At 36.9% G+C, this 27,184-nt stretch overlaps 1 protein-coding gene across 4 annotated transcripts in view; it reads right to left on the bottom strand.

Annotated features, from left to right (window-relative positions):
• cbfb (core-binding factor beta subunit) overlaps nt 1-25,363 on the bottom strand; it is a 40,835-nt gene extending 15,472 nt beyond the window's left edge. For 2 of the 4 annotated variants that reach the window (XM_023348255.1, XM_023348249.1), the window contains exons 1-3: nt 24,546-25,363; nt 24,049-24,135; nt 16,111-16,227 (exon numbers count right to left, since the gene is read on the bottom strand). In XM_023348255.1, the coding sequence (XP_023204023.1) occupies nt 16,111-16,227; nt 24,049-24,135; nt 24,546-24,623 (282 nt within the window). In that variant the 5' untranslated portion in view covers nt 24,624-25,363. The remainder of the gene's footprint in view (nt 1-16,110; nt 16,228-24,048; nt 24,136-24,545) is intronic. The other 2 variants (XM_023348268.1, XM_023348263.1) reach the window with 1 other exon arrangement.
• Between the last annotated feature and the right edge of the window lie 1,821 nt (nt 25,364-27,184).

Genomic DNA, 27,184 nt, shown 5'->3' with positions numbered 1-27,184 from the left:
TGGCAGGTACTCCATAAAAACAACTATTGCAAGCATAAATTCAAACAATGCAGACAATAAAGCTAAAAAGCGTAACACTATTCTTATGCTGAAGTTAGGATGAAGATATGAGGAGAATAGTATTTTCTTTTAGATTCAACTCCCAAGTTTATCCTCCCATTTTTCCCACTTATGCCACTATGACCACATCATCCTGATTTTCTGCTTTAGGCATGTAGATCACATCGTTGTGGCTCATGTTCAAGATGAAGTTCTTGCCTAATCCCATTTTCTTGTATTTAAACTGGACATCAGCGTAGAACAGCGTACTCTGATGCGTTCGCTGAGCTTTTTGCTATTTTCAGGACTTCCTAGATGCTGTGTGTGTGGGTGTGTATGTGTGACGCAGATTCACTGGGATCTGTTGGCAAATAGCCTTTCATTCAGCAAAATACCAACCATAAAGTCAGCACAATCACCGTCATTGCACACACACAGACAGGCCAGTGCCCACGAGGTGTGCAAACACAATGGCTCTCTGTCTGTTTCTTAGCCTTGTGAGTTGTGGCAATTTGCCTGTCCTGCTCTGCACACTGACAAACACTAAGGCCGTCTTCAGACCTGATAGTCCTGTAGAAAAGCTGCAACATTTGTCACAGTTTCAGCTGCTGTAGTTCACTTTCACTCTTGTGTCAAACAGTCCAAAACCTTTTAAAAACCTGTTCCCCTCCTCACCTGTGGGGGCGCTGAACCAAGAACCACTGAAGGAAACAAAATGAAAACCTCTGAAGAAGACACGGAGCAAAACTTCCTTATAAACAAAAACGGAGTTGCATCGGATTTTAGCGACTGCAGGATTTCTGCTTCATCTTTGGTAAAACACCACAAACATTTTCTCCCACTAGTGCTAGGCTCTCATGTTTGTTTTGGTTCTATTTACCCAGAATGCCCCGCGCTATAATCCACTTCCTGTTTTTGGAGTGGTCTACGGTTCACATTAGCATTCACATATGCATTCGAACTGCAACTAAACCTGGATCCTGCAGACAAAAATCGCTGAAAACAGTCAGGAATCACTTCAATGTGACGCAGGGACAATGGATTACAGGAAATATTTATTATAGCATAGATTACAGCCATAAAACAGCAGAGGTCAGACATGAAATAAGCCTAATCTTTTTCTCTTCTCTGGCTGCTGGTTTGATAAGTTGCACTTAGCTCAGTGATACTTACACTGTTGGAAAGAACAGAGTTTGGGCTTTAATTTGAAAGGTCACCTGACCTACATTGTCATTGAGTTTTTTTTCCAAGTATGTGTCTTTACCGGAAGCGCTCAAGTTGTACAGGTTAAACTTTGAGGTGAAACAGCAAAGTTTGACTTGATGTTATTCCCAGGTGAAATTTGTACTTTAGAGGTAAATGGAACGCACCGTAAATAAACACCTAAATGTATGTTCATATTCAGGTCCACAGCCTTTTTGTCAAAGGTTTTGATTAAAATTTAAAAAATGTTTCAATGCATGACAGGAAGACTACAGACGTCCACAAAGATACCTCTTATGTGTGTTTGCGTGTGTGTGTGTGTGTGTGTGTGTGTTTGTGCATATGCAATGTCTGAGGCTGGAGGCGTACCATGATTTCGCGCTATAATTATGTTATTATCCAGAGGAATGTTACATCAGAGAGAGTCATCAGAGTGACTGCAAAGCTGTTTGACTCCATTACAAAGACTCACACCAGCATCTGTGTGTGTGTGTGTGTGTATGTGTGTGTGTGTGTGTGTGTGTTTGTGTGTGTGTGTCAGAGAGAGAGAGATTAAAGATGAGCTTTAAACACTGGCTGGAAAAGTGTGTGTCTGTGTTATTCACCCAATAAATGCGTGTGTCTGAGTCAGCATCCAGTCTTTCGTTCTCTTTCTTTCTTTTTCTTTTTCTTCCTTTCTCTTTTTCCTTCTGTCTTTCAGTTAGCTGTCAAAGGCTATCACTGGATTCTCATAACAGAAGAGGTTTTTCCAGTAAAACTGTGTCGGGAACGCTGCCAGGACAATAACTCACTGAAGTGCATTTCACATTAATCACTTCTGATTCATGTTGTACTTCCACGGCACACATGGCGGTCCTTTCACATCCTGCAACAAAGACATAATAACTCCTCTGATGCTCTGAACATAGATGTGCCTTGGACATTATGTTGTCAGAGCGAATCAAACAGAAGCTGTAAGAATAAAGGAGCGAACGTAGCACAAGCAGACGAGGTGAAGAATTCAGTTTTACACAAACAGAAACGGTTCGTTCTAGTGAGAAAAAACACTAATATTTTCAGATATTCATAGCACAAACACAAATACAACAAGATGTGCACAGAAACCTAAACTAATGGATTCAGTGTCAAATTCTTCAGTTTCCTTTACAAGAAAACTGAAAAAAAATTATGTTATCCCACCATAAAAGCTGGGTTTGAAATAAACTATTGCAGATTAGATGTTGGTTAGTTAACTTTAAACATAAAGTCACGGGTTTGATCTTTATCCATTTTGTATTGTTACTAAAACATTTCAGAATAAGTTGGTCAGTTATCATGATGGAACAATATCAGGGTCCTGTAGAAGGAGTGTTTTCTAGATGACACTAAACTCTTGGCCTTAGACTTCAAGTATATTCAGAGATCCTAGCTTTACAAAAGCACCCACAACTCCAAATTGCACCTACGCTGAGCTACACGTTGGATAATAAATTATACTATGATTTATCTCAGATTAGATAAAGACTCAACATTCTTTTCAGATGAGAATGATGATAAAAAAGCACAAGCAATGACTCATAAATTAATTTTACATCAGTCACAGTTTGACTCATAAAAACAGCAGATTCAAGCTTTAGTCTGTCAGTCACATTGCAGGAGATTAGCAATAAATTCACTTGACTCTGGATTTCTAAGTGTGTGTTAAGTTCTGCTTATAATTAGTGCTGCATGTTTTTAGACAATTTGTCATGTGAACAAAGTTATTAATGCCTGATTTTAATTTCCTATTTAATGAAAACACAGCAATTGCGAAATCATGTTTTTTCGACATTAGCTGAATATCAACAAACGAGAGAAACTGCAGACAAGTCGATGCTGTCCTGGGACTCATCCAGCTAGTTGTCCTATAAGTTCAACTTAGCTTGGTTTTAGTTTTGGCTGATTAATTAATACTTTTCTGTGTGTTTTACAGGGAAAGTCCAGATTACTCAGAAATGTCCAGCAGTCATGTGCTGTGTGTGTGTGTGTGTGGGTGTGTGTGCGTGTGTGTGTGTGTGTGTGTGTGTGCAGCAGCTGTGGCGGCAGCAGATGGAGATCAAAACGTTATTAAGCCTTCTGCTCCGGATCCCAGATTGAATCCAACCAAACATCCTCATACTTCTCTCTTTCAAAGCAAACCCCCCCCCCCCCCCCCCCCCCACACACACACACATCTGGTAAAACAACAAAAGAACAACAGCACAGTGGTCTCCTTTCTTATGATCACTCTCTCTTCTTGTCTATTCACACCATGTAATTACGAAGACTGCAGAATACCATGCAACAAACACCCACGCAGCGTCACATGACACACAGCGACTCCTGGGTCATCTGAGATGATGACTAAAATGTTGTTGTTGCATTTGAAGGAAGAAAATAGGCAAAAACATCACATCACATCACAGGACGTCTTTAAATCTGACTGTGCAAGAACATGTAGAGAACAAAGAGGAGCATCTTATTGGACACATTTTGTTCAAGCTGACTTGTGTTTATGTCCAGAGTAAAAATTTCTCAAGTTATTTTTGTTCTGTTGTCTGATGATGATTAAAGTTCCCTTTGTGACCAGGTTTGTCACCAAAACCAATTTTGCTGCCATAATAAATTATCGCAGAAGTTATCGCGATAAATGATAATATTGTTGTTTTGAGACCATTTTCAAGTAATAAACATGTAATAATGCAAGAACATATCAGACTTTAAACTCTAATGAACATTTAACACTGGAACTGGAAGTCATTTTAAATATCCAAAATAAAATAAACAAAACAGCAAAAACAACAAATAAAATGAATCATGAAGTCTCTGTAAAAATAATTACTCTCCAGAAAAAAAAACCCAGTTGAGGCCAAAACACCAGACCTAAAACTTTTGTCATCCAGCTTTTGGTAGACAGAGAAAAACAATAACTCATGCAAATGGAAATGAATGAGTCTGTTTTAATTTATCATGCGATTAATTGAATTATTGCTTATTGTATTAATTGATTTAATAGAATCACTCGGCTATTTGTGAGCTGAGTGAATTCATCCCAGGTAACTCTGAGTTTTTAGCTTCTGGTTTAAAGCATTTACAGGCCAAACCATGCAACAAGTGAAAGTCCCTTTGGTTTTACATGTACATGGAAATAATATGCAAATCCTGACATATGGTGGAGGCAGAGTTACTGAACAAAAAGTCCAGGGAAAGGAAGATGGTTAAACTGAAACAAATAAGTCAACAGGCCGTGACAATGATTAACAAATTAGTTTGAGGGGCATGGCATAAATGACATTTCAGAGAGTGTCCTATCATGATTTAAGAACTTTTTGAGTCACAAAATATTTTAAAATTGTCCTCTATTTGTTTTTTGTTTCATTTTCCCCCACCAGATAACTCAAGCATCAGTTTCCTGATCTGGTTGGAATGTTTTTGGTGTCGCTTTTATTACATTTTTTCAATTTTGTTTCTGTTATTGTGGAATAAGCATGAATTATTTTAAAGAAGGAGCTATTCCAAATAGATGCTACGAAAAAAAATAAAGCAATGCAGTCATTAATTCATCGGAGAACATGATGAGTGCCAATAAAAATGTTCTCAAAAGTAACACATACTGTATGTGTAAATTTTTGCTTGTGTTTGTTTAATTAACACTCCTGCTTGGTTGTTCATGTAATTGTTGCATTTTTCTGTATATCTCATCCATTCATTCATTGAAGCTAAGTGCATTAAATGTTTTAAAAATGAGCAAAAACCTCAAAGTGCTAAATGAAAAATTAGCTCCAGTTTTCGCACATTAATGCCTTCGCAGTAGGCTAGTTATTAAGTAGTTAACTGGGTGAGTAGGCATTACATTAAGTAAATAAGAATAATTAACTGAGCTATTAAAAATGTTGGTATACAAGGAGAAAAACTGGTAAGTAAATAAGTAAGTACTACTTCTGCTAGGCTGATCAACAAAAATTGTAAGTTAATAAGTTAAGTAAACAAAATCTTATTTATGAGACAAATGTAACACATGAATCAAATAAAAAGTTTCCTTTACGTCATCTACTGGCACAGAAGCTGCATGAAAAATGATCTGAAAACACAGCAATTATCCTGCTCCAGATGTTGGGGTCCAACATTCCTGACCTTCCCTTTATTCTTTATTCAAATTGTAACGTCACTGCTGACAGAGGACCAGAATGCACAAATGTTGAAGTACTTTCTCTGTACTTCAACAGTACTTCTGGCCTCCACAGAAACAGGAACACACACCTTCAGGTCCAGGTGAGACGAGTTTGCAGACAGTTACTGGAGCTCAAGAACTGACACAAGTGCTGGATTTCACACCGGGATGAAATCAGTTTTCTGTCTGACTTTCAGCACCTCCAATCATGTGTGCACAAAATTTACTCAAACACAAAGACAGCGAGTCACACAAAGAGATCATGAACAGGGACCAGCAGATGGGACCGGGCATTGTTGGAGAGGGTGTGGTCATCGATTTAAGGCCTGAAGGAGGCAATCTGATATGCCGTGGGAGGAGGAGGAGTGTGTGTGCGTGCGGGTGTGTGTGTGTGAGTGTTTGGGTGTGGAGAAAAGATTGTTTAGGTGCATTGATGTCTGGGTGACTCGGAGGTAGACTCACTTTAACGGATGTAAGCGAAACAAGACTCATTAAAACCCAGTAAACACCCGCTGCCCCCTGCTGTGGACGCAGGCCTCACATCACACTCATCCAGAGGAGAAAATGTACAGACGGAGAGCAGCAGTCGCAGAGGGAACCAATTAGTGGTCTGGCTTTGATGATGTCACTTCCGCTCAGAGGGAAACGTGATCCTGCACCCTCGCCCGCAAACACACACAGGCTTGATGTTGCTGTGACAGGAGAGTCCTTCAGGCCTAGAGCTGATGAATAAATTAGAGGGCTGCAGAGGTGTAACCTGAAACGTGATTTTAGGGGGTTTCTGAGAGCGACTGAGATCACTGCCAACCGCAAGGACGCAATAAATCTGACAAAACAAGCTGAATGAGCCGTAATTTGATCTCATTTTCTTGATCTGGCCGATGGGATAGAAGGAGGAATAAATAACAGCACAGATCCTATTTTCCACGTTGACTAATTTTATCATTATTTACAGCTTCACCTGTGAGCTGCTGAGCATGTGAACCGAAGAATCCCTTCTGCTAATTCTGTCAAGTTTCTCTGTGTAGCACATTTCATCAACAAGGCAGTTCAAAGTGCTTAATATCATGAAAACATCACCAACCACGAAACAAGCAACAAACATTACATTTTGTCTCACACCATCATGAAAATCATCAATATATATCCAATTATATATCAATGATCAATGTTCCAGTTATAATTAATCAGAAGCAACTCTAAACAGCTGGATTTTTACTCTGGATTCAAAGGAACTCGGTGTTTCTGCTGTTTTGCAGTTTTCTGGATGTTTGTTCCAGATTTGTGGTGCATAGAAGCTGAATGCTGCTTCTCCATCTTTGGTTCTGGTTCTAATTCAGAGCAGAACCAGAAGACCCGAGAGGTCTGGAAGGTTGCTACGACAACAGCTGATCTTTAATGAGGCAGTATTTTGTGTTTTCCAGCCACCACCAGAATAATTTTATAGCACAATCAAGTAACTGTGTTTCCTTCCACTGACATAAAAAGTTACTTAATGGAAATTTAACTTTGTAATTTAACACTTTGAAATTTGATCTCTGTCTCATTATAAACTCCTGCTCTGTCTGAAGCTCCACCTTCAGGAAGTCATCACCACATGGCTCCTCTATTAACTCTTTAACAATGCTTTACCAGCGTTGCACTGAGAAGTAGCTCCTATAGTGAGCTGAGCAGATGCTCAGTTCCATCCGGTGTTTGCTAATTGCTGCTGGCTAGTCTGAAGGAGCTGAGTGAGGGAGTTGAGGGGCAGAAGTGCTCTGTGAAACGGAAGCTCTGAAGCTTGAGGAGGAGCTGAGCCTCGAAGGCGGAGCTAGGTCCAACCAGGAGTTTTGCACAGGTGAATGGTTGCCATGGAGATTAAAGGATTTCTCAAAAATGCATGAAATAACCAAGGCAGCACTCCAGGTGGGTTTAGAGGGAATAACATTACAGCATGAAAAAGTTCAAAAAAGTTGATTTTACACAATTTTTTGAAAAAAATAATATTAAACAAATGTAATTTATTTTGGTTCAGGGATTTATAGATTAATAAAAGTATTTTGAAGCCTATTGTCTGAGCTACAGGGAGCCGGTGGAAGGACGTTAGAGTCCTGCTGTATTTTGCGCTAACCTTTCTGTATACTGCGCTTTGTAAAAGCATTCGTGCCTTTTGAACTGTTTCACTTTCTGTCACATTTCAACCACAGATTTCTGTGTTTTTCTTTGAGATTCCCCCTGACTGTCGTTTATACATCCCCCTTTCACTACAGCTGCTGCTCCTTTGGGGAGTTGCTCATTGTTCTCCACTAAACATCTCAACATCAGTCAGATTGGAAGGAGAGCGTATGCAAACAAGTTTCAAGTTTTCTAACAGATTATCACTTTCACTTAGATCTGGGCTTTGACTAGTCCATTCTAACACATATATCTGCTTTTGATCTAAACCATCGATTGTAAGTGATACCTGGAATATCATTTACCCTTTACAATTTTCCATCATTTGTTTTTAAAGTTGCACCACTTTTATATTTTATATTTTTGTACATTTTGTTTTCAGAACTGTTATAACTAAGATAACTGTATAAAAAGTTTAGTGTCCCTGTACACTTAAAGCACAAATGGAAAATAAAGAACCTTAAATTTTCTCTCATTAATGCTTCATTCTTGCAGTTGTGCAAGATAAATTACACCAAAGTGGACTTTAATTTCATTAAGTAACTTCTGAATCCAGTTTGTTATCTAGAGTAAACCGGACTGAGTACAAATTCATACTTCACTTTTAGTTTCACTTCCACTTTATATTTATACACTGCATCAATCTCTGATCCTTAGCAACCATGTAGTAACAGTGGAGAGGAACAAGAACCAGAACCAGAACCGGCTGACTGGTTGAGAGGACAGAAAGCAGACCAAGAAAGACACCGACACATTGAACCAGAAGTACTTTCCATAAATTTAACAAATACTGCATAAAGTTAATGGCAGCAGTTTCTCCTTTGTCCAGAATCGACACATTAGCTGCGCTTCCATTACAAACATATGCAAAACTTTGTCAATATTCTGCTATTGTCAAAATAAAACACAATTTTGCAACTGCAATGTTTCCATTAAATAAGAAATTAAATGAAAATAATGTGAAAAATTTGTTCACACGATAAGACATTAAAAAACATGATCCTCTAACTACTTCCTGTCGTCTTCTTCTTGCATGATGTGGAAATAGTTTCCATTGCATTTTTGCAAAGTAAACCAAATTTGACACAGTCATAAAAAAAATAAACACACCTCATTCAGGCGGCAAAACTTTATAGAAAAACTAGAGTTTTTTCTAAAATGTTTCCATTTTTACAAATTTATTTTTGAAATATCAAGTTACCTGAAACACAACTATAGTTAAACACAGAAGAACTGAGTTCAATTTTCCTTCCATGGTAAGAAAAAAGGCAGAAAATGTCAAATAATAGCAGAAGAAAAACTAATGGAGAGTAGTAGGAGAAATGGGTGGTAAAAAGTGATGGTTGTCTCAGCCTCTGTGTGACATGAAAAGAAGAAACAGGAAACTGAAAGGAGCGTTTATGGTCATTAAAACAATAAAAGAAATCAGGCTTTTGGAAATTTGCTTAAGCATAAATCCATCATTTCTATGCAACATTCATATCTCATAATCTTACATTAGGTTTAAAACAAATTTAAAACCCAACTCCTACAAACATAATAAACCAGAAAATTACGTGAAAGTGATTTCCTTTAGTTTTATTATCAGGGCAAAGTGAACAACTCTCAGCTCACAGCTTAAACTTTAGAAAGTTTCTCAAATTTAATGAGACGTTGATAAACAATGTCGAGCTTCTCATTTTGGGTCTGCCCCTCCACCACCCACTCACTCTAACCACAAATCTGTCTTTACGCCTCCCTTCAGCCTCTGCTTCAGGTTTATTTTGCAGTTTGTGTCACACTGCAGACACACCGTGCATACACACTCAAATCCAAGTCTTTCCTCTCTGAATCTGCCTTGGACTTTATTTGCAACAGATGGTCTATTAAAGCCTCTTTGTCTTGATGCTTCAGTGAAAATGCAGAATCAGTCGTTCTCTTTTTACAGCCAGTACCACCTCAATAAATACCAAATACTCCAAGTAGATCCGGCTTGATACACATTACTGCACACAGTTTGTAACTTTATAGTTTGTTGTGCTATGTCACATAAAAAACAGCAACAGAAGAAGTATGGTGGACCCCGGTACATGTGGGAGTTAAGAACCACAACCAGCCGCTAATAGCTGAAATCTACAAATACTTGAGACTCCCTCTAAAACACATATAACTGCCCATTTTAATAGTTCAAACATCAAATAAACCTCAATATGCATTAACACACACGGTGGAAGCCATCTTGGCGCTACAATAGAAGCTAACAGCTACAGTGTAGAACTGCACCTTGATATTTCAGCTTCTCAAACGGCATTTTTTAAAAAATATTTAAGACATGCTTGTCGAAAAAAAGTGCTTGACGTAAAAGTGAAAGTATATTAGTCTTGTGCTTCTAGACTTTTTTCGGTCTAAACTTTGTGTTCTTGTCATTGACAGGAATTTAAATATTGTTTGTCTATTTTTGTTTTGTATGTTGTTTTCCCCATATTTGTGTAGGTTTTCTTTTTTGATTTGTGTAAGAAAAGTTTAACAATTAAATGGAGTTGCATTCTACAGAAAACTCATTGGATGCACTGTAAAACATTTACTTCTTGCTTCACTAATGTTAGTTTGACAAAGCACTCCATTTTTACTCATCAGGGGAAACTTTCAGTTTTGTAGTTGAAAGATAACAGAAATGTTCTAGGAGTTGGAATTCTGATAGGAAAAAGTCAGAGGCTTTTTCCCGACATTGTAAAAATCCAATATGGCTGCCTTCCATGTACGCTACAGATCATGTGTTTCATTACATCTTCCATGCACTCAATAATAAATATTTTTTTAATATAGTTAGCATTTAGTGAACATGCAGCTGCATTGTTTGAAAGTACAACATGCAGATAAATGCATTTTTATTAGATTGTGCTGTTGATATTAGTTGATATTAAAACACAAAACAATCAAAAATAGTTCATCTATTGGCTCCTGGTGTCATTAGACATGGATCCCAGTACATTTCATTGTATTTACCTTGGGAATAATTGATACCAAATTTTCCAGTGAGTACCTCTGCATGTACCTGAATGAATTTTGAAGCAAAGTTTGAGATTCTTGGTGGTTGATGAGCAATCAGCTTTACATGCTCCACTATTTAACTTCAACACCTTGTTTTTAAAAAGCTGTTAAATTTGAGTGATTTTATGACATTAAAAAACTTTGGGAATGCATTTGGTGCAGCTTCACATGAATCCAACCTTAATCCACTCAAAGAAAAACAAAAATGATGCCAGAAACAGATTTTTAAAAAGGCACTAAAAAAAACTAAAAACATGTAAACATTTAAATTGATCATGTTTTACTTCCTATGGTTTCCACCGTCGTCCATTAAATTCAGCAGAAGCAGATTTTGTGTCAAGTCTCAGAGACAAACACCTGCGATCATCACATTCCTTTCCCCCAGCTCTTATTTTCTTTAAGGAATGAAAAACATTTTTCCTCTGAAAACATGAAAAACCACAGGAATCATAAGCAAAATAACAAGTTGGACTATTTAATAGAGTGATTTTAAGACAGATTAATAAATCTCTGGCTCAATGGAAGATATTAGTTACAAGTCTTAGTTGTTTTTTGAGAAAAATTGCTTAATTGTATTTCTTTAAAGCTGACAAAGAAAGTCAATCCACTGATTTCCCACTGGGATGCTATTGTGACTTTTTTTAAACTCCAAGTGTAGCTGAGAGTCATAATTAGTGCGCCGGTTTGATTCCTGAAAGTCTCTGTGAATCTCTAAAGGTGAGAGAAACGCTGCAGGTCAACTTCTGGTGGCTCAGTTCATGTCCTCTGCAGATGTAAGGTTGTGTTGCCCGTTAGCAGCGAGCTCTGAGTGAACCACAGCTGGCTCCCATTAGCTGCAACAACACAAGGAGCCAGAGCTCACACACACACACACACACGCCCACGCCCACGCACACACACTTTATATTCAGTCGCCAAGTCTAACCTGGCTGGGTTGCCCGTCTGGTTTGGCACCATCTGTGTTTGGAAATGCAGGCGGGGAGAGGGGGAGCGGATGGAGGGATGACTGAGAGGAAGAGGGAGTGGGGGATGTACGGCGGGAACGGGAACAAATCAGAGAAAAGATCGCAGTAGAAAGACGGGAAGAGCAAACACACACGAGGCGTGGATGTTTATGCAAAATGACAAAATTTTACAAAGCGTTCATTGTCTAGTTTCTAGTGGAAATATCTTTGTAAACTTAAATTAAGACAAAACTAACTTACAAGAATCTCTTCAAGATATAGGAGCTCGTTTTAGGTCAATAATTCCTTAATATTTATTTTTAAAAAGTACTAGTTCCACTGAAAGATTATTTCACTTATAACATGTGAAAAATATCTTGAATTAGTCTTGCACTTTTTCCATCAATATTAAGGAATAATTGACTTACATAAGCTCCTATATCTTGCTGAGGAGTTACTTGTAAGTTAGTTTTGTCTTATTTTACGTGTACTAAGATATTTGCACTAGAAACTAGACCAAAAATACTTGGTAAGATTTTGTGTTTTTGTAGTGTGTTTATGCAAAATATGTTGTAGAAAGTATTTTTTAAAAAATAATTTTTTAAACAAAATAAAAGAAGAATGAAAACGATGGGAAAATGTAGCTTATTTAATGTTCATTTCATTTTAGTTTGTATGAAAAGAAGAACAGAAAGAAGTGTAAAGTTAGAATATCTGCCCCCTAGTCAAATAAAAACTCTTTCTCCAACTGAGATTCATAAAAACACAAAAAACTTTTTGTTCTCTGCACATTTTCAAATTTCCTCTGCGGAGTATGCTGCATATCTGTTCAATAATATGCATGTTAGATAGAATTGAAAGCAGACAGTCACACTACAAAACATTTGCTGTTCTGAAACATTACTCCAAAATACTCTAAATAAACAGAGTTACACATGTTGATGAATTTCATGGAATTACATGAAATACACAGCCTCCTTATGAGACGTTAATTATATTTCTAATGGATTTCTAATAGATATACACACAACACAAAGTTATTTAAGTGCAACTTGTAAAGTAAGTAATGTCCAGCAACCGAGGTGTGAGCATCAGTTAACGAGTTAAAGTTGTGACATTAATTAAGCGAAGAAGCTGCAGACGAACACAGTATCTGTTCCTGGGCTTGACAGCAGCTTCCTGCAGGAGGTCCGCAGGGATCATGATCAGTGTGTGTGAAACCAGATCCCGATAGAGCAGCGCTGCAGAAAATCTGCACAATTAAAGGCTCTTCTAAACAGTATCGCCCACCCCAACCCCACCCACCGAGCGGATCTTTGCTTTCAGGAATCCACATTGTTGCTTTTGTAAAGTGGAATATGAACAATAATAATAAAAAAAAAGATGGAAATGGATGCAACTCTGAGTACATTTATTGAAGGTGGAAGTTAGTGTGAGTAAGAGAAGCAGAAACTTTAGTCTACTTCAACAGAAGGAACCGTAAACGTCTTGGTATTGACGTCTCCTGGCCTCATTAAAACTTTATGCATCTGTGAGCAGTGTTAACGTGACAAAAACAAACCGCCTTCAAACACATTCTTTCTGCTTTTTGTCTGACACCGGTAAACACCAGCAATGCCCAGCACACACCCTTACACACTCTCACACACACTGGTATTAAATAATTAACAGTTTGAGATTAGTCAGTCAGCCTCAGGCCATGGAGGTCCATCGATTCCTCAGAATGAATTTTTAATGAGCCGCCAGTTGGCATTCATTTCAGCTGGCCAGTGTCCGTGGACGTGGCGCATTCACACACACACACACACACACACGCACACACACACACACACACACACACACACACACACACACACACACACACACACACACACACACACACACACACACACACACACACACACACACACACTCTGGGGGAGACAATTACCATGCAAATGAACGCGACATCACTGATCTACTGAACAGAGGGCGTCACCCTGATGAACCTTTATGTTGCTCAAGTTTGATCTTAAACAAGCTTTAGTGAGTGCAGCTGCAGAAACAAAATCTTACTAAGTATTTTTGCTTTGATTTCTAGTGCAAATATCTTAGTACATCTCAATAAAGATAAAACCAATTTACAAGGACTTTTCAGAAAGCTGTAGGAGCTTGTGCTACTTTTGCTGTCTGAAGAAATGCACAGCTTCCAGTCAAAAACAACCAATCAGAATTAGGAGGAGGGCCTTAGTGCTGTCAATCAACCCTGTGTACGCTGCTCAATTTCTTTCTTTTTTTCTGACTGAGTGGTGTATTTCTGCAGTTGGTACGGGGAGCACTGGGAGAAGGCAGAGGAGCTCAATTTTTTCACAGATTACCTGTCTTTATTGATATTACGTTGTCACAACATAATAGTTTTAACAAATATGTAAAAAACAAGGATTACCCTCCCTCTCGCCTGAAACTTTCACTGGAGAAAAGCACCAGCACCCGTCCTGACCCCATTAGGGCCAAGGGTGTAAGAAAATGTAAAAAACATATATTCTTTTCATAAAACTTACATACTGCACCTGTAATCTTGCTGAAAAGTTGTTTGTAAGTTAGTTTTGTCTTATTTCAAGTCTACTAAGATATTGGCACTAGAAACTTGAGCAGAAATACTTGAAAAGAGTTTGTGTTTTTGCAATGAGGCTTTTATTGAGTTGTGAGGTGTGATCTGGGTCTGAAATCAGGAGGAACCACAGAAATGACCCTATAAAGTCTCATGTGTCCAAAACACGATGCAGACCACAAAGAGCCTGAACCGTTCTTATTCAACATGACAGAAAGGATGTGTAGTGAAGTCCAAAATCTTCAGTCATCTTTATGTTTTGTTTCCAGTTAGACTGGACTTCTTTGTAATCTTTTAAGTTAATTTTGAGAGCTCTTCTTCTTAATTTAATTTGAAACTATTAAAAATCTCCATTGCAACACAGTCTGACAGAAAACACGACAGCAGTGCCAACAAGGTGACTCCCAAAGCGCTGTGAGCTGGAAACTTGGCACAGCGTAGCTAATCTGAAGAAGATTGATGCATCAAGTCCTGTTCTAGATTTATTTCTATTCCTTCACTAAATTAATTTCAGATTCTGTTTATCTGTTGGGAGAAATTATTTTAAGCTGACACTTCTTTTTTTCTGACTCACTGCAAAAACACAAAACCTTATTACGTATTTTTGGTCTAGTTTCTACTGTAAAATATCTTAGTACATTTGAATTAAGACAAAACTAACTTGGAAGCAACTTTTTTAGCAATAAGTGGATTTAGTACTTTTTCATCAATATTAAGTAATTATTGAGTTACAACAAGCTTTTATATCTTGCTGAAAAGTTACTTGCAAGTTAGTTTTGTCTTATTTCAAGTGTACTGAGATATTTGCACCAGAAACTAGACCAAAAATACTTGGTGCGATTTAACATCTTTGCAGTGTACTTACACAACGTGAAGCCCAGAAGATCAGATTTGATCCCTAAAAGGGGATTTTTCATGCTCTCCTGTCTACGCACTGATTTTCTCCAGTTTTGCCCTCAACATTCAAAAACATGCTTGTTAGGTGTATTGAGAGTTCTGCATTGGTTTTGATGTGAACGATTGTGTGTTTCTTGTGTTGAGTCTGTGATGGACTGACGACTTCTCCAAGACAAACACAACCTTTCACCCACTAACTGCTGGAGATACGAACCAACCCACAACCCTGCTGTCACTGTCAAGTCCAAGGATTGGACTTAAAAAGACTGACAGGGTGTCAGAAAGTCTGAAGAACTTTTGAAAACTATTAAAACTCCAAGAAAATTTGGCGCCTTAGAAAGTAAACATTATAGAGATTAGGAGATGGTCTAAAGCTTTTACAAAGTACTGTATGTTTGGACAATTTGTGACATTTTCATTTCTCGAAATGGTCTTTGAAAACAGGAAGTGAAAGCAAAGTTGCAAACAGAAAAGAATGCTTTTTGTTTTAGCAACTTCAAAAAGCAGTGTACTTACATAAGTACACTGCAAAACAGAAAATTGTAATTATTTTTGTCTAGTTTCTAGTCCAAATATCTTAGTAGATTGGAAATAAGACAAAACTAGCTTACAAGTCATTTTTTCAGCAAGCTTTAGAAGATTGCCTAGAGTCTATAATTGCTTAATATAGATGAAAATGTACTAGTTTCCCTACTATATAATATGGGAAAAATGTCTTGTTATAATTGTAAAAAATCTGCCAATGGTACTAGTTACCTTTTCATAATTTTTAAGGAATTATTGCCTTAAAACAAGCTGCTATTCCTTGCTGAAAAGTTACTTGAAAGTTAGTTTTGTTGCATTTCATTTGTACTGAGAAATTTGCACTAGAAATTAAACCAAAAATACTTGGTAAGATTGTCTGTTTTTGCAGTGTGGCAACTGTGACATCAGAATTTGACAAATTGAGATCACATAATGCTTCAAATCCAGAGTTTGCAAAAGTTTGCAAACTGTAGAAAACATATTCCAATGTGAGAAAGTTTGACATGAAGGTCGATCTGAACCGAGCAGAGAGAGCTGTTTTGTTGTTTCACTCATCCTACCTTTCCCGTCTCTCTTTCGAAGTCGACGTATTCCCGTGATGGCACCTGCCTCTGGTCGCCATGGAGATTGGCTGGAAAAAACTGCAGGGAGAGGTTTGTTCCTGTTGCCACGAAGGCCTGCAGACAGAGAGAGGACGATATCAGGATGGACCCAGAAATCTTAAATCTGATATTCTTTGGGATTTTTAGGACGAGGAACTTTAAGTGGTGGGCCTGGTGAAAAGATTCATTCTGGAAACTTTGTTTGGGAAATATTTTAGGCATTTCCCACTGGAAGGATTCCTCACATTTGGGATTCCTCTAGAAATAATAACTCATGACTGATCTGGAAATGCTTTAAAGTAGGGTGTGTATTGTTTATCAATTATTTTGAAAAATTTACCATGACAAGAATTTTGATTTATTGTTCAATAAATCAAAATACAATAAAAAAGTGTGTTACCGTAGGTGATGTTTTTACTATTTTGTCCTCTGTTTCACAAGAGCATCACTAAATAGCAGTAAATTAAAAAATATGATTAAATACAGTTACTGTGTGAAGTTTAGTGACATAAATAATGCTTCTTTAGTGAATGGCATCTAGAAGAACCTGATTTAAAATGTGAATGTTTGTGGCATTACTGAGCCATCCAGTCGCAGCCACTCTATCCGCTAAATAATAGTGTTTTTAGCATCATTTTAATTATCATAATAATATGATAACAATTAAGATTAAGATTTTAATCTGATCAGAATAAAGTCAGAATTTTATTCTCAGAATTCTCACTTTTTTCTCTCAGAATATTTTTTTTTCATGTACCATCATGTAAATGCAGTCTTTATTATCCCAAATAAATCTGGGACAAGCATTCAGTGTGGATAAGATGCACCTAAGAAAGTTTGATTCTCTATTTGGATTTTGACATGGATTGACACAGAAATAGAATTTTGAGAAAAAAAGTGAGAATTATGATTATTTTTATTTAAGTGGTTTTAATCCTCTTCCATAAAAGTGAGTATGAATACTTTTGAAAGGCGGTGTGTTGTTTAGAACAAAGCAACGTGTCCAGTCGTGACTCTGACTGCTCACAAAATGAAACGGTTGCTTTCGTTCCTCAACAACACTCTTACATACAAACATATAATCAAATCATACAGCAGCTTTCGCCATTCCTTTCATTTCTTTAAAATGGCTTTGTGCCATAACGAGATGCATCTCTCTCCAGATGCACAGTAACACAAACGAAATGAAAAAAGCAACAGAATGCATTTCTATCCGGCAGTCATGAAGCGATAAATTACAGAGACGCAGAAAATCCAATTAGAGAATTTGAGTTTTTCTCGGTCTCGCTGTGTCTGTATGTCTTTTGTCTTTGCGTGTGATATATGTTGCTGAGACGGATCGATACTAAGGGCTTTAGAGATGGGACTGAAGATGGAAGCATATGAATTATGCACCCTGTCAAATGTGGAAGACTGAGAGGATGAGAAGGGAAAAGCGAATAAAACAGAGGAAGGACAGAACAACACTGAACAGATGAGAAGAAATTAAAGGGTTCGAACTCAAAGAACGCCCGAGTCATCATTTCTGCTGGATTTGAAGTATTGGATTACAACCATCTGATTCTAATTTGCTGCCTACTACTGCTGGCAAGAATGAGACGGAGCAGAGAGCCAGGAAAGAGAGAGGAAAGATGGAGGGAAAATGAAGGGAATAAAAATAAAGGGGATGAAATGAAGCAGGACGAAGGTTGGAAAATAAAGCAAGCTGGATCTGAGGAAGAGTGAATGGGAACAGAAAGAGGAAATGGAAAGAAAAAGACGAAGAGAGGAAAGGAAATGAAATAAAAGAAGGGCAGCAGGAGGGAGTGAGCACAGAATCATGGAAATCAATAATAGTTTAGAAAGCGACTCATCTCTAATGAGCTGAGCTGAAGATAATTTAGTTCAAATTATTGTTCAATTTATCAAATCAATCCTGAACGCTTAGAGCCGTGCTGCGAGTCCCGACACTCAACTCTTCCTGTGTGTCTGTAGGAGGAAAACTATTTAAAACACAAACCTGCAAATACAGCAAACCAATTTCACATTTATTAGGAATGCTTTATGCTGATTTTTTTCTACTTGGGGGGGAAAATATCCAGTCATATTCTTCATATTAGAATGAGTGAATAGTTCATTTATTTCAGTAACTCTTTAACAAACTGAAACACGTTACAGTGTAACCCTGGTTTCAAACTTTATATTTCTGATATTTATGAAGATTAAAGCTAATTTAAGATTATATTATAACAAACAAATAAAAAAAACATTTTAATGCAGAAATGTGGGCTTAATGAAAAGTATGTTTAGTATTGAAATACTCTAATATAGCTGGAAATTTTATTTGCATGCAATTTTAACCCATAATTCTTACTTACACCGCTATAAGTAAAATCAATCTTGTTTATATTTAAGCTATACCATTTGGAGAGTTATATATTTATGCTGCCAAAGAGATACCTGTGGGATACAATGTAATTATGAACAATTTTCATGTCAACACAACATTTTGTTTACCTTCAACTCAATTTCTGCTCATTTTCTTATTAATCCTTATTCCTGGTTTTAAGCCATTGTTAAATATTAAAACTTGCTGTATAACTTCTCGTAATATCAATATAAAAAACCACAGTGGATCTTGAGGGGATATCATTGGGATGGAAAAAAAATCAATAAGTAATTATTATGCTATTTTTGAATTAGTTGATTTACACTGACAATGACTGTATGACTTGGTTTCTCTTTCTAGCTTAGAGTCCCAAAACTCCACCTTACTGCTTTTTGATTTATGTTTGGAAGTAAAATATCTTTTTGAAGGATGTGATATTTAATGTGGTAACTATGAGCAACCATTTTGTTTAGGAAGAAAATTCTGGGAAAATCAGTAAAGTTAAAGAAAAAGCTAAAATAGCTTGTTATAGAGTAACTTTACTTCTACAATCTGTTGTTAATCAGCAACAAAAAGCTGAACATTGTTACAATTATATGTTCTGAATGCTAATGTTTAAGTAACATGTGACTTACTCAATACATAATAAAAATAGGCTTAAAATATTAATAAAAATCACAGTTTTAATTTTATTGATTAAAACATCTGGTTCTAAATCTGAGCCCTGGCAGATTTGGATAAAACAACATTCATTCAACCACCGAATGAGGAAAAGCATCTTTCAAAAGATGAAAAAAATATCACGTAAAAAGACTACCAGTTTTGAAAAAAGATTTTATTTTATCTAAAGATGGCATGTTTAGCCTTTTCATTAAACCAGAGAAAAATCTTTCTCATTTTCTTTCACATCCAAGTCAGGACTCAACGTCAATATTTCTTCCAATCAGGAAAAAAATCTTTTTGGAAAATTAAAAATGACTTTATGCCTAAATCTGGAGTGGATAATTTTGTGACTTTATGGATCCCATATTTCCAGAATGTTTTCTTTGCTCTTTACTGTTTAACTGCTCCAAATATTTCACTGGGAGAAATTAGCCAGTAAAAAATGCCAGTAAATATGTTACTGCTTAATTACACAGCAGGAGCCGTTAAACTGATGCTATTTTAGATTTTACTATTTGATATTTTTACAATATTTAACAGCAATTGTATGTTTAATCTATGTGTTTCGAATGTTTTCATTTTAAATTATGAATCATGTTTTTCTTCTGTATTTGTATTCAAGTGTTTTATTAACACTATGTACAGTTTGATTCAAGTCGCTAAATTGCCTCCTTAGCATTCAGAGCCATGCTAACGAGCTAACAGTTTGAGTCAGACGTGGTGAAGTAAAAAAACATCTAAAAGTTGATGGAAAGAATTTGAGTTTGAGATGCAGAGCTTTGTCATTGATCTTTGTTTTGTTTTCTGGACGTTTATTTTTATTATCATTATTATTATTGCTATATATCTTTGAATATAGTGAAGAATATTCCAGAGGAGCAGATCTGTACGTTACTGTTGCAGTTACAGTACCTGAACATTAAGTGGAACATGGGTCGTTATGACTCGCCTGCTGCAGTCACAGTTACTTTACCACATTTACTGAACAGCAGCAGTTAGTTGTGTGTTCTGGAGGTTCAAATGTGCTAAAACACAGATGATAATATATGGAATCCACATGTTGAGATTTATATCTGGATTTATAAGCTTAGTGATTTGTTGAGAAGTTGAGTCTCTGTAGGATTTAAAAACTCAAAAAATGATAAAAATAAAAAACTAAAAGATTCCAGTAAAAGATATTTTTGGGTGAGGTTTATTAGAACATTTTTGTTTGCATCGTTCTTAATTTGTTTATTTTGTCTGGACTTGTTAACGTTAGAAAACCTCTTTAAAGGATAAATTATAGAGTTGCTTATCTCAACTATATCATTGCAGCTGCTGTCAAATAATGATGATAATAATAAAATTCACTTCCTAGTAATTTAACAGCATTGAGTTAGTTTATAGGTGACATTGTAAATAATAACTATAATTTGTTACAAAGCTAATACTTTGTGTGTAAATAAATAACATAAATAAATCCTATCTAACAAAAAACCTGATAAAACAAATAACTGACTGAAGAGACAAAACCAACAGTTTAAATCGAATACATTTTTCATCTTGACCAAATATGATAATCAAAAGTTTCAGGCAGAACTGCTACTTCAATTGGCTCAAAATAAATGAAAACAATTTATTGTGGCTTTAAAATTTTCATCACATTGTTTTGAAATCAGTAAGTAAAGCCCAGGTTACAATTGTCCAGATAATTTGATCCTTCACAGATTTTTTGTCTGACCATAATTAATATCGAGAAATGGTCCTCAGCCGTGTTTACTTCATAGATAAATCTGCAGCATGATGTCACAGCTGGAGGTTTATAAATACAGACGAGCAGACGCATCATGTCCCTCTAAAAAATGGTGCAAGGCCCCCCGCTCCACCTTAAACGCCCCGCTGACCCGTCCTGCAGCAGGTCAGTGACTCTCCACACACACACTTTGATTTTATTTGATAAACTATGAGATTCTCTCAGTAGGTTAACTTCTAGTAACAAAAATTTCAAACTATCTCAAACTTTAAATCAAAAATGTATCAAATTAATTAAATTTATAGCAGAAAGGCACTGATTAGAATTAGAGAATTATAATTCTTTTATTGTTATTGTACAAGAAAGCACAATTAAATTAAAAAAATAGCAATCATAGAGACAAAAAAACACCTAAAAATGGATATAAGAATGTAGTGAAAAGAAATAGAAACAACCGGGATGTTGTACTTAAGATATTGGAAATAGAGATGCACCGATCTGACATTAATATTTGTAAATTTCTGTGCATCTGTACATTTATAATTTAGTATATTTTTTATGTGTGTTTAAAAACAACCCAACATTTTAAGTAAGTCAAAAATGTTTTTCTTTATAGGTATGAGCTGATACTAAACCTCAGATATTGGTATCGGTATCAGCAGTGAAAAAAGTGGATCTTTAATTAAAAATATTGCACTTGATATGTATTGATATTGCACTAAAAATATAGAATTGTTCAGAGTTTGGATGAATTTGCGGTATTTATGGCAGAAACTATTTTTTGAGTTTAGTAAAACTGGTTTGGTAATTAATTTTAGTTATTATCATGCTGCTTATTCTCCGTCTGATTCAAAAGTGTGACCTTAAAAAGTGATGGATGGCGCTCCTTTAGCTTCTGGCATATGGGAAATATTTCCACTGGTGCGGTACGTTCAGACGGAGCAGAGCATCCATCTCTTCGTATCGGCTTCATGTGAAGCCAGAGAGAACTGTGGTTTTTAAACGGTGGAGGCAGATTCAGCCCAGATGTCTCTCCAGCCACTAAATATTTCTCTGCAACGACACCAGCTATCCGCTGGCTGCAAAGTGAAAATAAAAAACACAAAAATATTCTGGTGAAGCACCCTCAAACAAAAGAACTAGATTTGCCTCAGATATATGCAACATTTACAAGGTTACATTTTCAAAAATGGTCATATAAAGCAGAGAAAGTGCTTGATAGGGTAAAGCCACATTAGCTTTTAAAGAAAAAAATAAAAGTTTTTGTAGCATCATATTATTTTTACACAAGGTTTTCACATCATGAGGATCTTGCATACATTATTTTCTCAATAAATCATTTAATGATCACTAACATTTTTCCTACTATGAAACAGGTTCTGATGAAGATGAGTTTTTGCTGCAGGTAATCATGTCAGACTCATCCCAACATCTCAAACATGGCAGCTTAATGATGGCCCAGTTAAAGCCCAACTGGGACCAACATGTTTGTCTGTGATCACACGTGTTTACGCGAGCCACTGACTGCATTATTATGATGATGATGACGATGATGAGCACAGCAGGAGAAGATGAAGATAAGAAGTTAAAGCTGGAGAGTGTCCCTCCTTCTTCCTGGTTTAAGGTTCTGACAGAAATTTGTTTCAATACAAATAAAACAAATTATGATGCTTCTTATCAATGCCATTTGAAACATTTTCTAAATTCAAGCCATTAAAATCATTTAATTTATAATTTAACACATTAGTTTGTGGATGGATGCTCAAAACGCTGCCAGAATAGTTTTACCAGAAAGGTGTTGGTTGAGCCAGCTGTCATCCTCCCAGGAATGAGTTGTACTATAAATAATATACGTTTAATAAAAGCTAATAGCCGTCAGACTTGTGGTGGAGAATATTTCAGTGCTGGAGCAAGATCTCAAGTTTGTATCCAGCTTCAACTTAGCAACAACATAAAACAAACTTCGCCTTCTTTAGCCCTCAGGCGGTCTTTGACGATGAATGACATCCGTGGTTGCCAGGGAAACAACACGCACTCACCACCTTGTCGGAACATTTTAAGTTTCACTACAGCTTTTCACAGCAGCAATTCTTATTTTAAGATAAACAAATTGATCTTCATAATCTGTTGAGGTTAGCTAATTTAGTTTGGTGTCTTTTTGTGGTAGAACTGATGTTTTACTAAGAAACACTGATTAAAAGTTTTATTCTAACAGGTTATTTTAACGGTGTGTGCTGTGATCTCAGAACCATTTCACAAGAAACTTCCTGATCAAATTTGAACAAAAAGTGGCCACAGGTGCAGTCTGAAAAGATTATTATTAGGTCAGGTGTTTGGATGGAATAAACAAGAACTAAAGAATTATACACTGTACTGTTTATCCAGAAAAGGTTCAGTTTTGAGGCTGTATTTTGAGGCAATATATTTTTAAAATTAAAATTCAGATTTCATTCCACAGGCAACTGACATCTCCAAATTTTAAACATAAATATGACAGGATTACGCCATGGTTTCAGACTACAACTAAAGCAAGCCATCCCAGTTCATATTCATTTGTTGTCTTTGTAAAAGTTCTGAATTATGTGGAATAACTATGATGCTGAGTCAAAGCTGGCATGTTTTCCATCAGTTTTCCTCTCTGCTGTTTGGCTCAGGCTTTATCAGAAGTACAACGTTGTACTCTCATGTCAGAATTCAATTCAAGTATATGAAAACTCCAAACAGATTATGTTCATAAAGGCCATAAATTCATTAGAAAGGTGGGTTACATGTAATATTTGAATCTTAAATGTTTGTTTTTAGTGGCTGTAGTCAGAAAATCATCATATTTAACATAAATAAAGACTTGAAAACATCCCTGTGTATCTATAAAGTGTTTCACTTTGTGATTGAGTTGTTGGAACACATCCACTTTTTAATAATATTGTAACTTATTGACTGCAAGTAAATGAAACCCTGGACTTGATTCGCCCCAGTACTTTGAGTCTAGCACCGCCTCTGAAGGCTCCAAATCCAAACATGCAGAGTTCCTTCCTCTTTGCTGGGTGTCATAAATGGCGCTCAGTAATCAGTACCAGCCCGCTCCGTTTTTACTTGATTGCAGTGAATTAAATAAATCTAGTTTTGGACTCACGACTTCTGATCGTCCGTCCCTGCAGGCGTTCTGGAAGCGGGCTTGCCTCTCCTCGTGGGGCCGGTCCCTGAAGCCAGTGTATTTAATCTGCACAAGAAGCAACACATTAATCCCCAAACACACAAAATTTAACTCACAAATCCTTATTAATGGGGGGAAAATGTACAATTTAATGTAAAAATTTTGATACATCTTGGGTATTGTTTTTGTTATTTTCAGCGAAAATATAAAACAAAAAAGTTAAAGCTGCACAAAAAATAAAACACTGAACCTGAATTTAAAAAAAGAGCTTATAAGAGTGAAGAAAGGTGAAAAATTAAATCTTTAACTTAGAAATTCTAAATCCAACCACCGTTTGTGAAGCATCTGTGAGTTAATACCTGTCCCTGACTTTAATCAGCATGTGCAGAGATGAAATAAAGGCAGATGAGATGAAGCGGAGCTCTGCCCGCCGCTTTCACAGCCTTTCTTCTCTTTATTTCCGCCGTCTCACTCACCTCACACTCTCTGCTTAACTTGCGGAAAAACTCCTCATTCTCAAACTTGCTCCTCTGGTCCGGGACTACCCGCGGCATCTTCTCCGACCCTACGCGGCCACTCGAGCCTGTTTCCTCCTGATCCCGCACACTTTAAAGTTCCACAGTGCGTTTTTTTTTTTTTTTGCCGACCGTCCCGCACTCAACCTCTCTCTCTTTCTCTCACTTCTCTTCCGTGTCTGTTTGTCTGTGTTTTTTCCCCTCTCTCTTCCTTGTGTGGAGCAATGTGCTCCTTGCTGCTGGCCTCAGTGATTGGGACTGATGGTCTGCCTCAGTTTGGTGCGGCTCCTGCGCGCTCCGGGTCGCCTCTGGCTCCAAATGGCTCACAGAAAGTGACCCGCTGCGGTACATAAAGCTCACTTTGGCCTTGAGGCTCCCCCTCCACCTCTTCCTCCCTCCTTTCCTCTTGTCTCTCGACGAGCGCCTGATCTTGAGCCACAAACGAGCGCTCTCAGGTCTACCTGCAGCTTTCCGGGTGATTCTCTTCTCGTTTGGATTCGTGCGTAAAAATGTTTTTTACGCACACACAAACGACTAATTAAGGATTAATGGTCAACCTCAATTAAAGTAATACATTTTACGCCTAAAAGATGTTTTAGGTTATTATGGAAGAGGAAAACTAAAGTTAAACATTTATTCGTCATGTATCATAGCAGCAATTGTTTAAAATAATTTATCGAAGATAAATAAATAAAATGAATAATTTATGTTGCACATCCTGAAGGCAACAAGAACAAAAGCATTTCTTCTTTGTTATCAGCTTCAGCCACAAAGTTCCTCTGCCTGTTTCCTTTGTGACACCTTCTCCGCAGCTGTCAGTGTTGAAAATTACGACACTTTTGCCGGAGCTTGAAGGCGTCAACAGTCTACTTCCTGGCTCCGCCGAGTCGCTCTTGTGACTGTACACCCAAAATACCGCCCCCACCCACCTCCACCCCTCGTCATTCACAATACTATCACAACCACACGCTGCAGCCACTGCGCATGCGCGCTTCCGACCAGACCGCAGGAACTTTATGGGAACCGTATGTGTGAAGTGAAACAGAGAGGAGGAAGCAGACGGACTGAGTTTGAATTTAAAAAATCCCGTAATAATCCTAAAATCTTCCGGAAAATACACAGAATGTCTTTTTTATGTCGTGTTGTAGTTGTGGGTCATTAGTGAGTTTTCAAACTTTGTGATTACAAGCTGAGATGTAATCACAAAGATCCAGATTTCCTGTTAATAAATCAGGATTACACACTCAAAATGCACTTTTTAGAGCACAGTTACCTTTGGAACTATTGAATTGACTTTTCTCTGAAAATTGAAAGAAAATTCATAACAGCAGACAACCAAAAAGCACTTGCAGCACGACTGAATCGTAAAGATTCACAGTGAATCTCTGGGGTTTTGTTTTTGTTCAAAGTAAAAAGTGTACTTTATCCAAGATTACTATTCCTTTAGACAAATGAGGATAACCCAGATGATTATGTAATTCCTTTGTAATCTTCTGATTATTTCCAAGCCTTGAAGGTAAACAGAGGCACACCTGTGGATGAATTGTAAGGGAACAACTCAAATAGATGCAACATCATGGAAAAGACCTGAGTGTCATCATCCACAAGGAAATGAGTTTTGTACTTAGATGGGCTGAAAGGAAGCAAAAAGTCATCACTCAATGAGTAATCTAAGAACACAAATTAAAAGTTGCACAGTAGAAATAAATGCTTTAATTTTTTGAGACATGACCAAAGCTCCACCTGGAAGAAAACTGGATGCATGCAGGCCAGATATGGAGGCGGCATCATCACGTTGCCACGTCAAGGAGTCCATGTAGATCTGTTGTTTGCTTTCCTCCAGTATCTTCAGTTTCTCTTTTGAGTGACTGGTCTTAATCTACTTATCCATTATTATTTTTTAACACAATCCTTTTGTAAGCTAACTGTACCGGCGCACTTTGAGCTCACGCCCCATTGCAGACCTTTAGGGGGCGCCCGCGGACCAACAGTGGTCTGTGAACCACAGTTTGAGAAAGACTGGAGATTGTACAAAAAAATCTGGAAGCACAATTACTGGAAATAGGGTGAAATATAAAATCTGCAAAAAAATATTTAATAATAAAGCAAATGATAAAACTCTAATTTTGAACAATTTCATAAATTATTTTTGAAATTCCATTAACAGATTTACTTTCAGGAGAAGCAAGCTGACACAGTGGCTGAGGGATAATGTGGAAGTAGTTCTGGACAAAATGGACTAATGGGTTCAGAAAGCATATTTTTTTATCTTGCATTAAAAACTCTAAACAAAAAACTTCAACTTCCAGCTGTGGTAAATTTCCAGATCCATTCATGACTTTTTAAAATTGCTTTAAAAGTTTTAAATAATCTGGTCATGTTATTCAAATCGTATCAACTTTACATAACAGTAAGATGTAGCAAAGTTTCAAACTGGGGCTCAAAGGGGATCCAGATGCTGCAGTTTCTGTCCAACAAACTCAATATTTTTACACCATAAAATGCTGATTTGGGTAAAATATGATCAATATTTAAGTCTAAACATTCCTGCATGCATGTTATATTTGACTGTATTTTCCAGTCTGCTGATGTGCTGACAG

The sequence above is a fragment of the Xiphophorus maculatus genome, chromosome 2 (assembly GCF_002775205.1).
Source record: "Xiphophorus maculatus strain JP 163 A chromosome 2, X_maculatus-5.0-male, whole genome shotgun sequence".
Lineage (NCBI taxonomy): Eukaryota > Metazoa > Chordata > Actinopteri > Cyprinodontiformes > Poeciliidae > Xiphophorus > Xiphophorus maculatus.
Note: the sequence above shows the minus strand (reverse complement) of the source record. Positions and strands in the feature narration are given on the sequence as shown.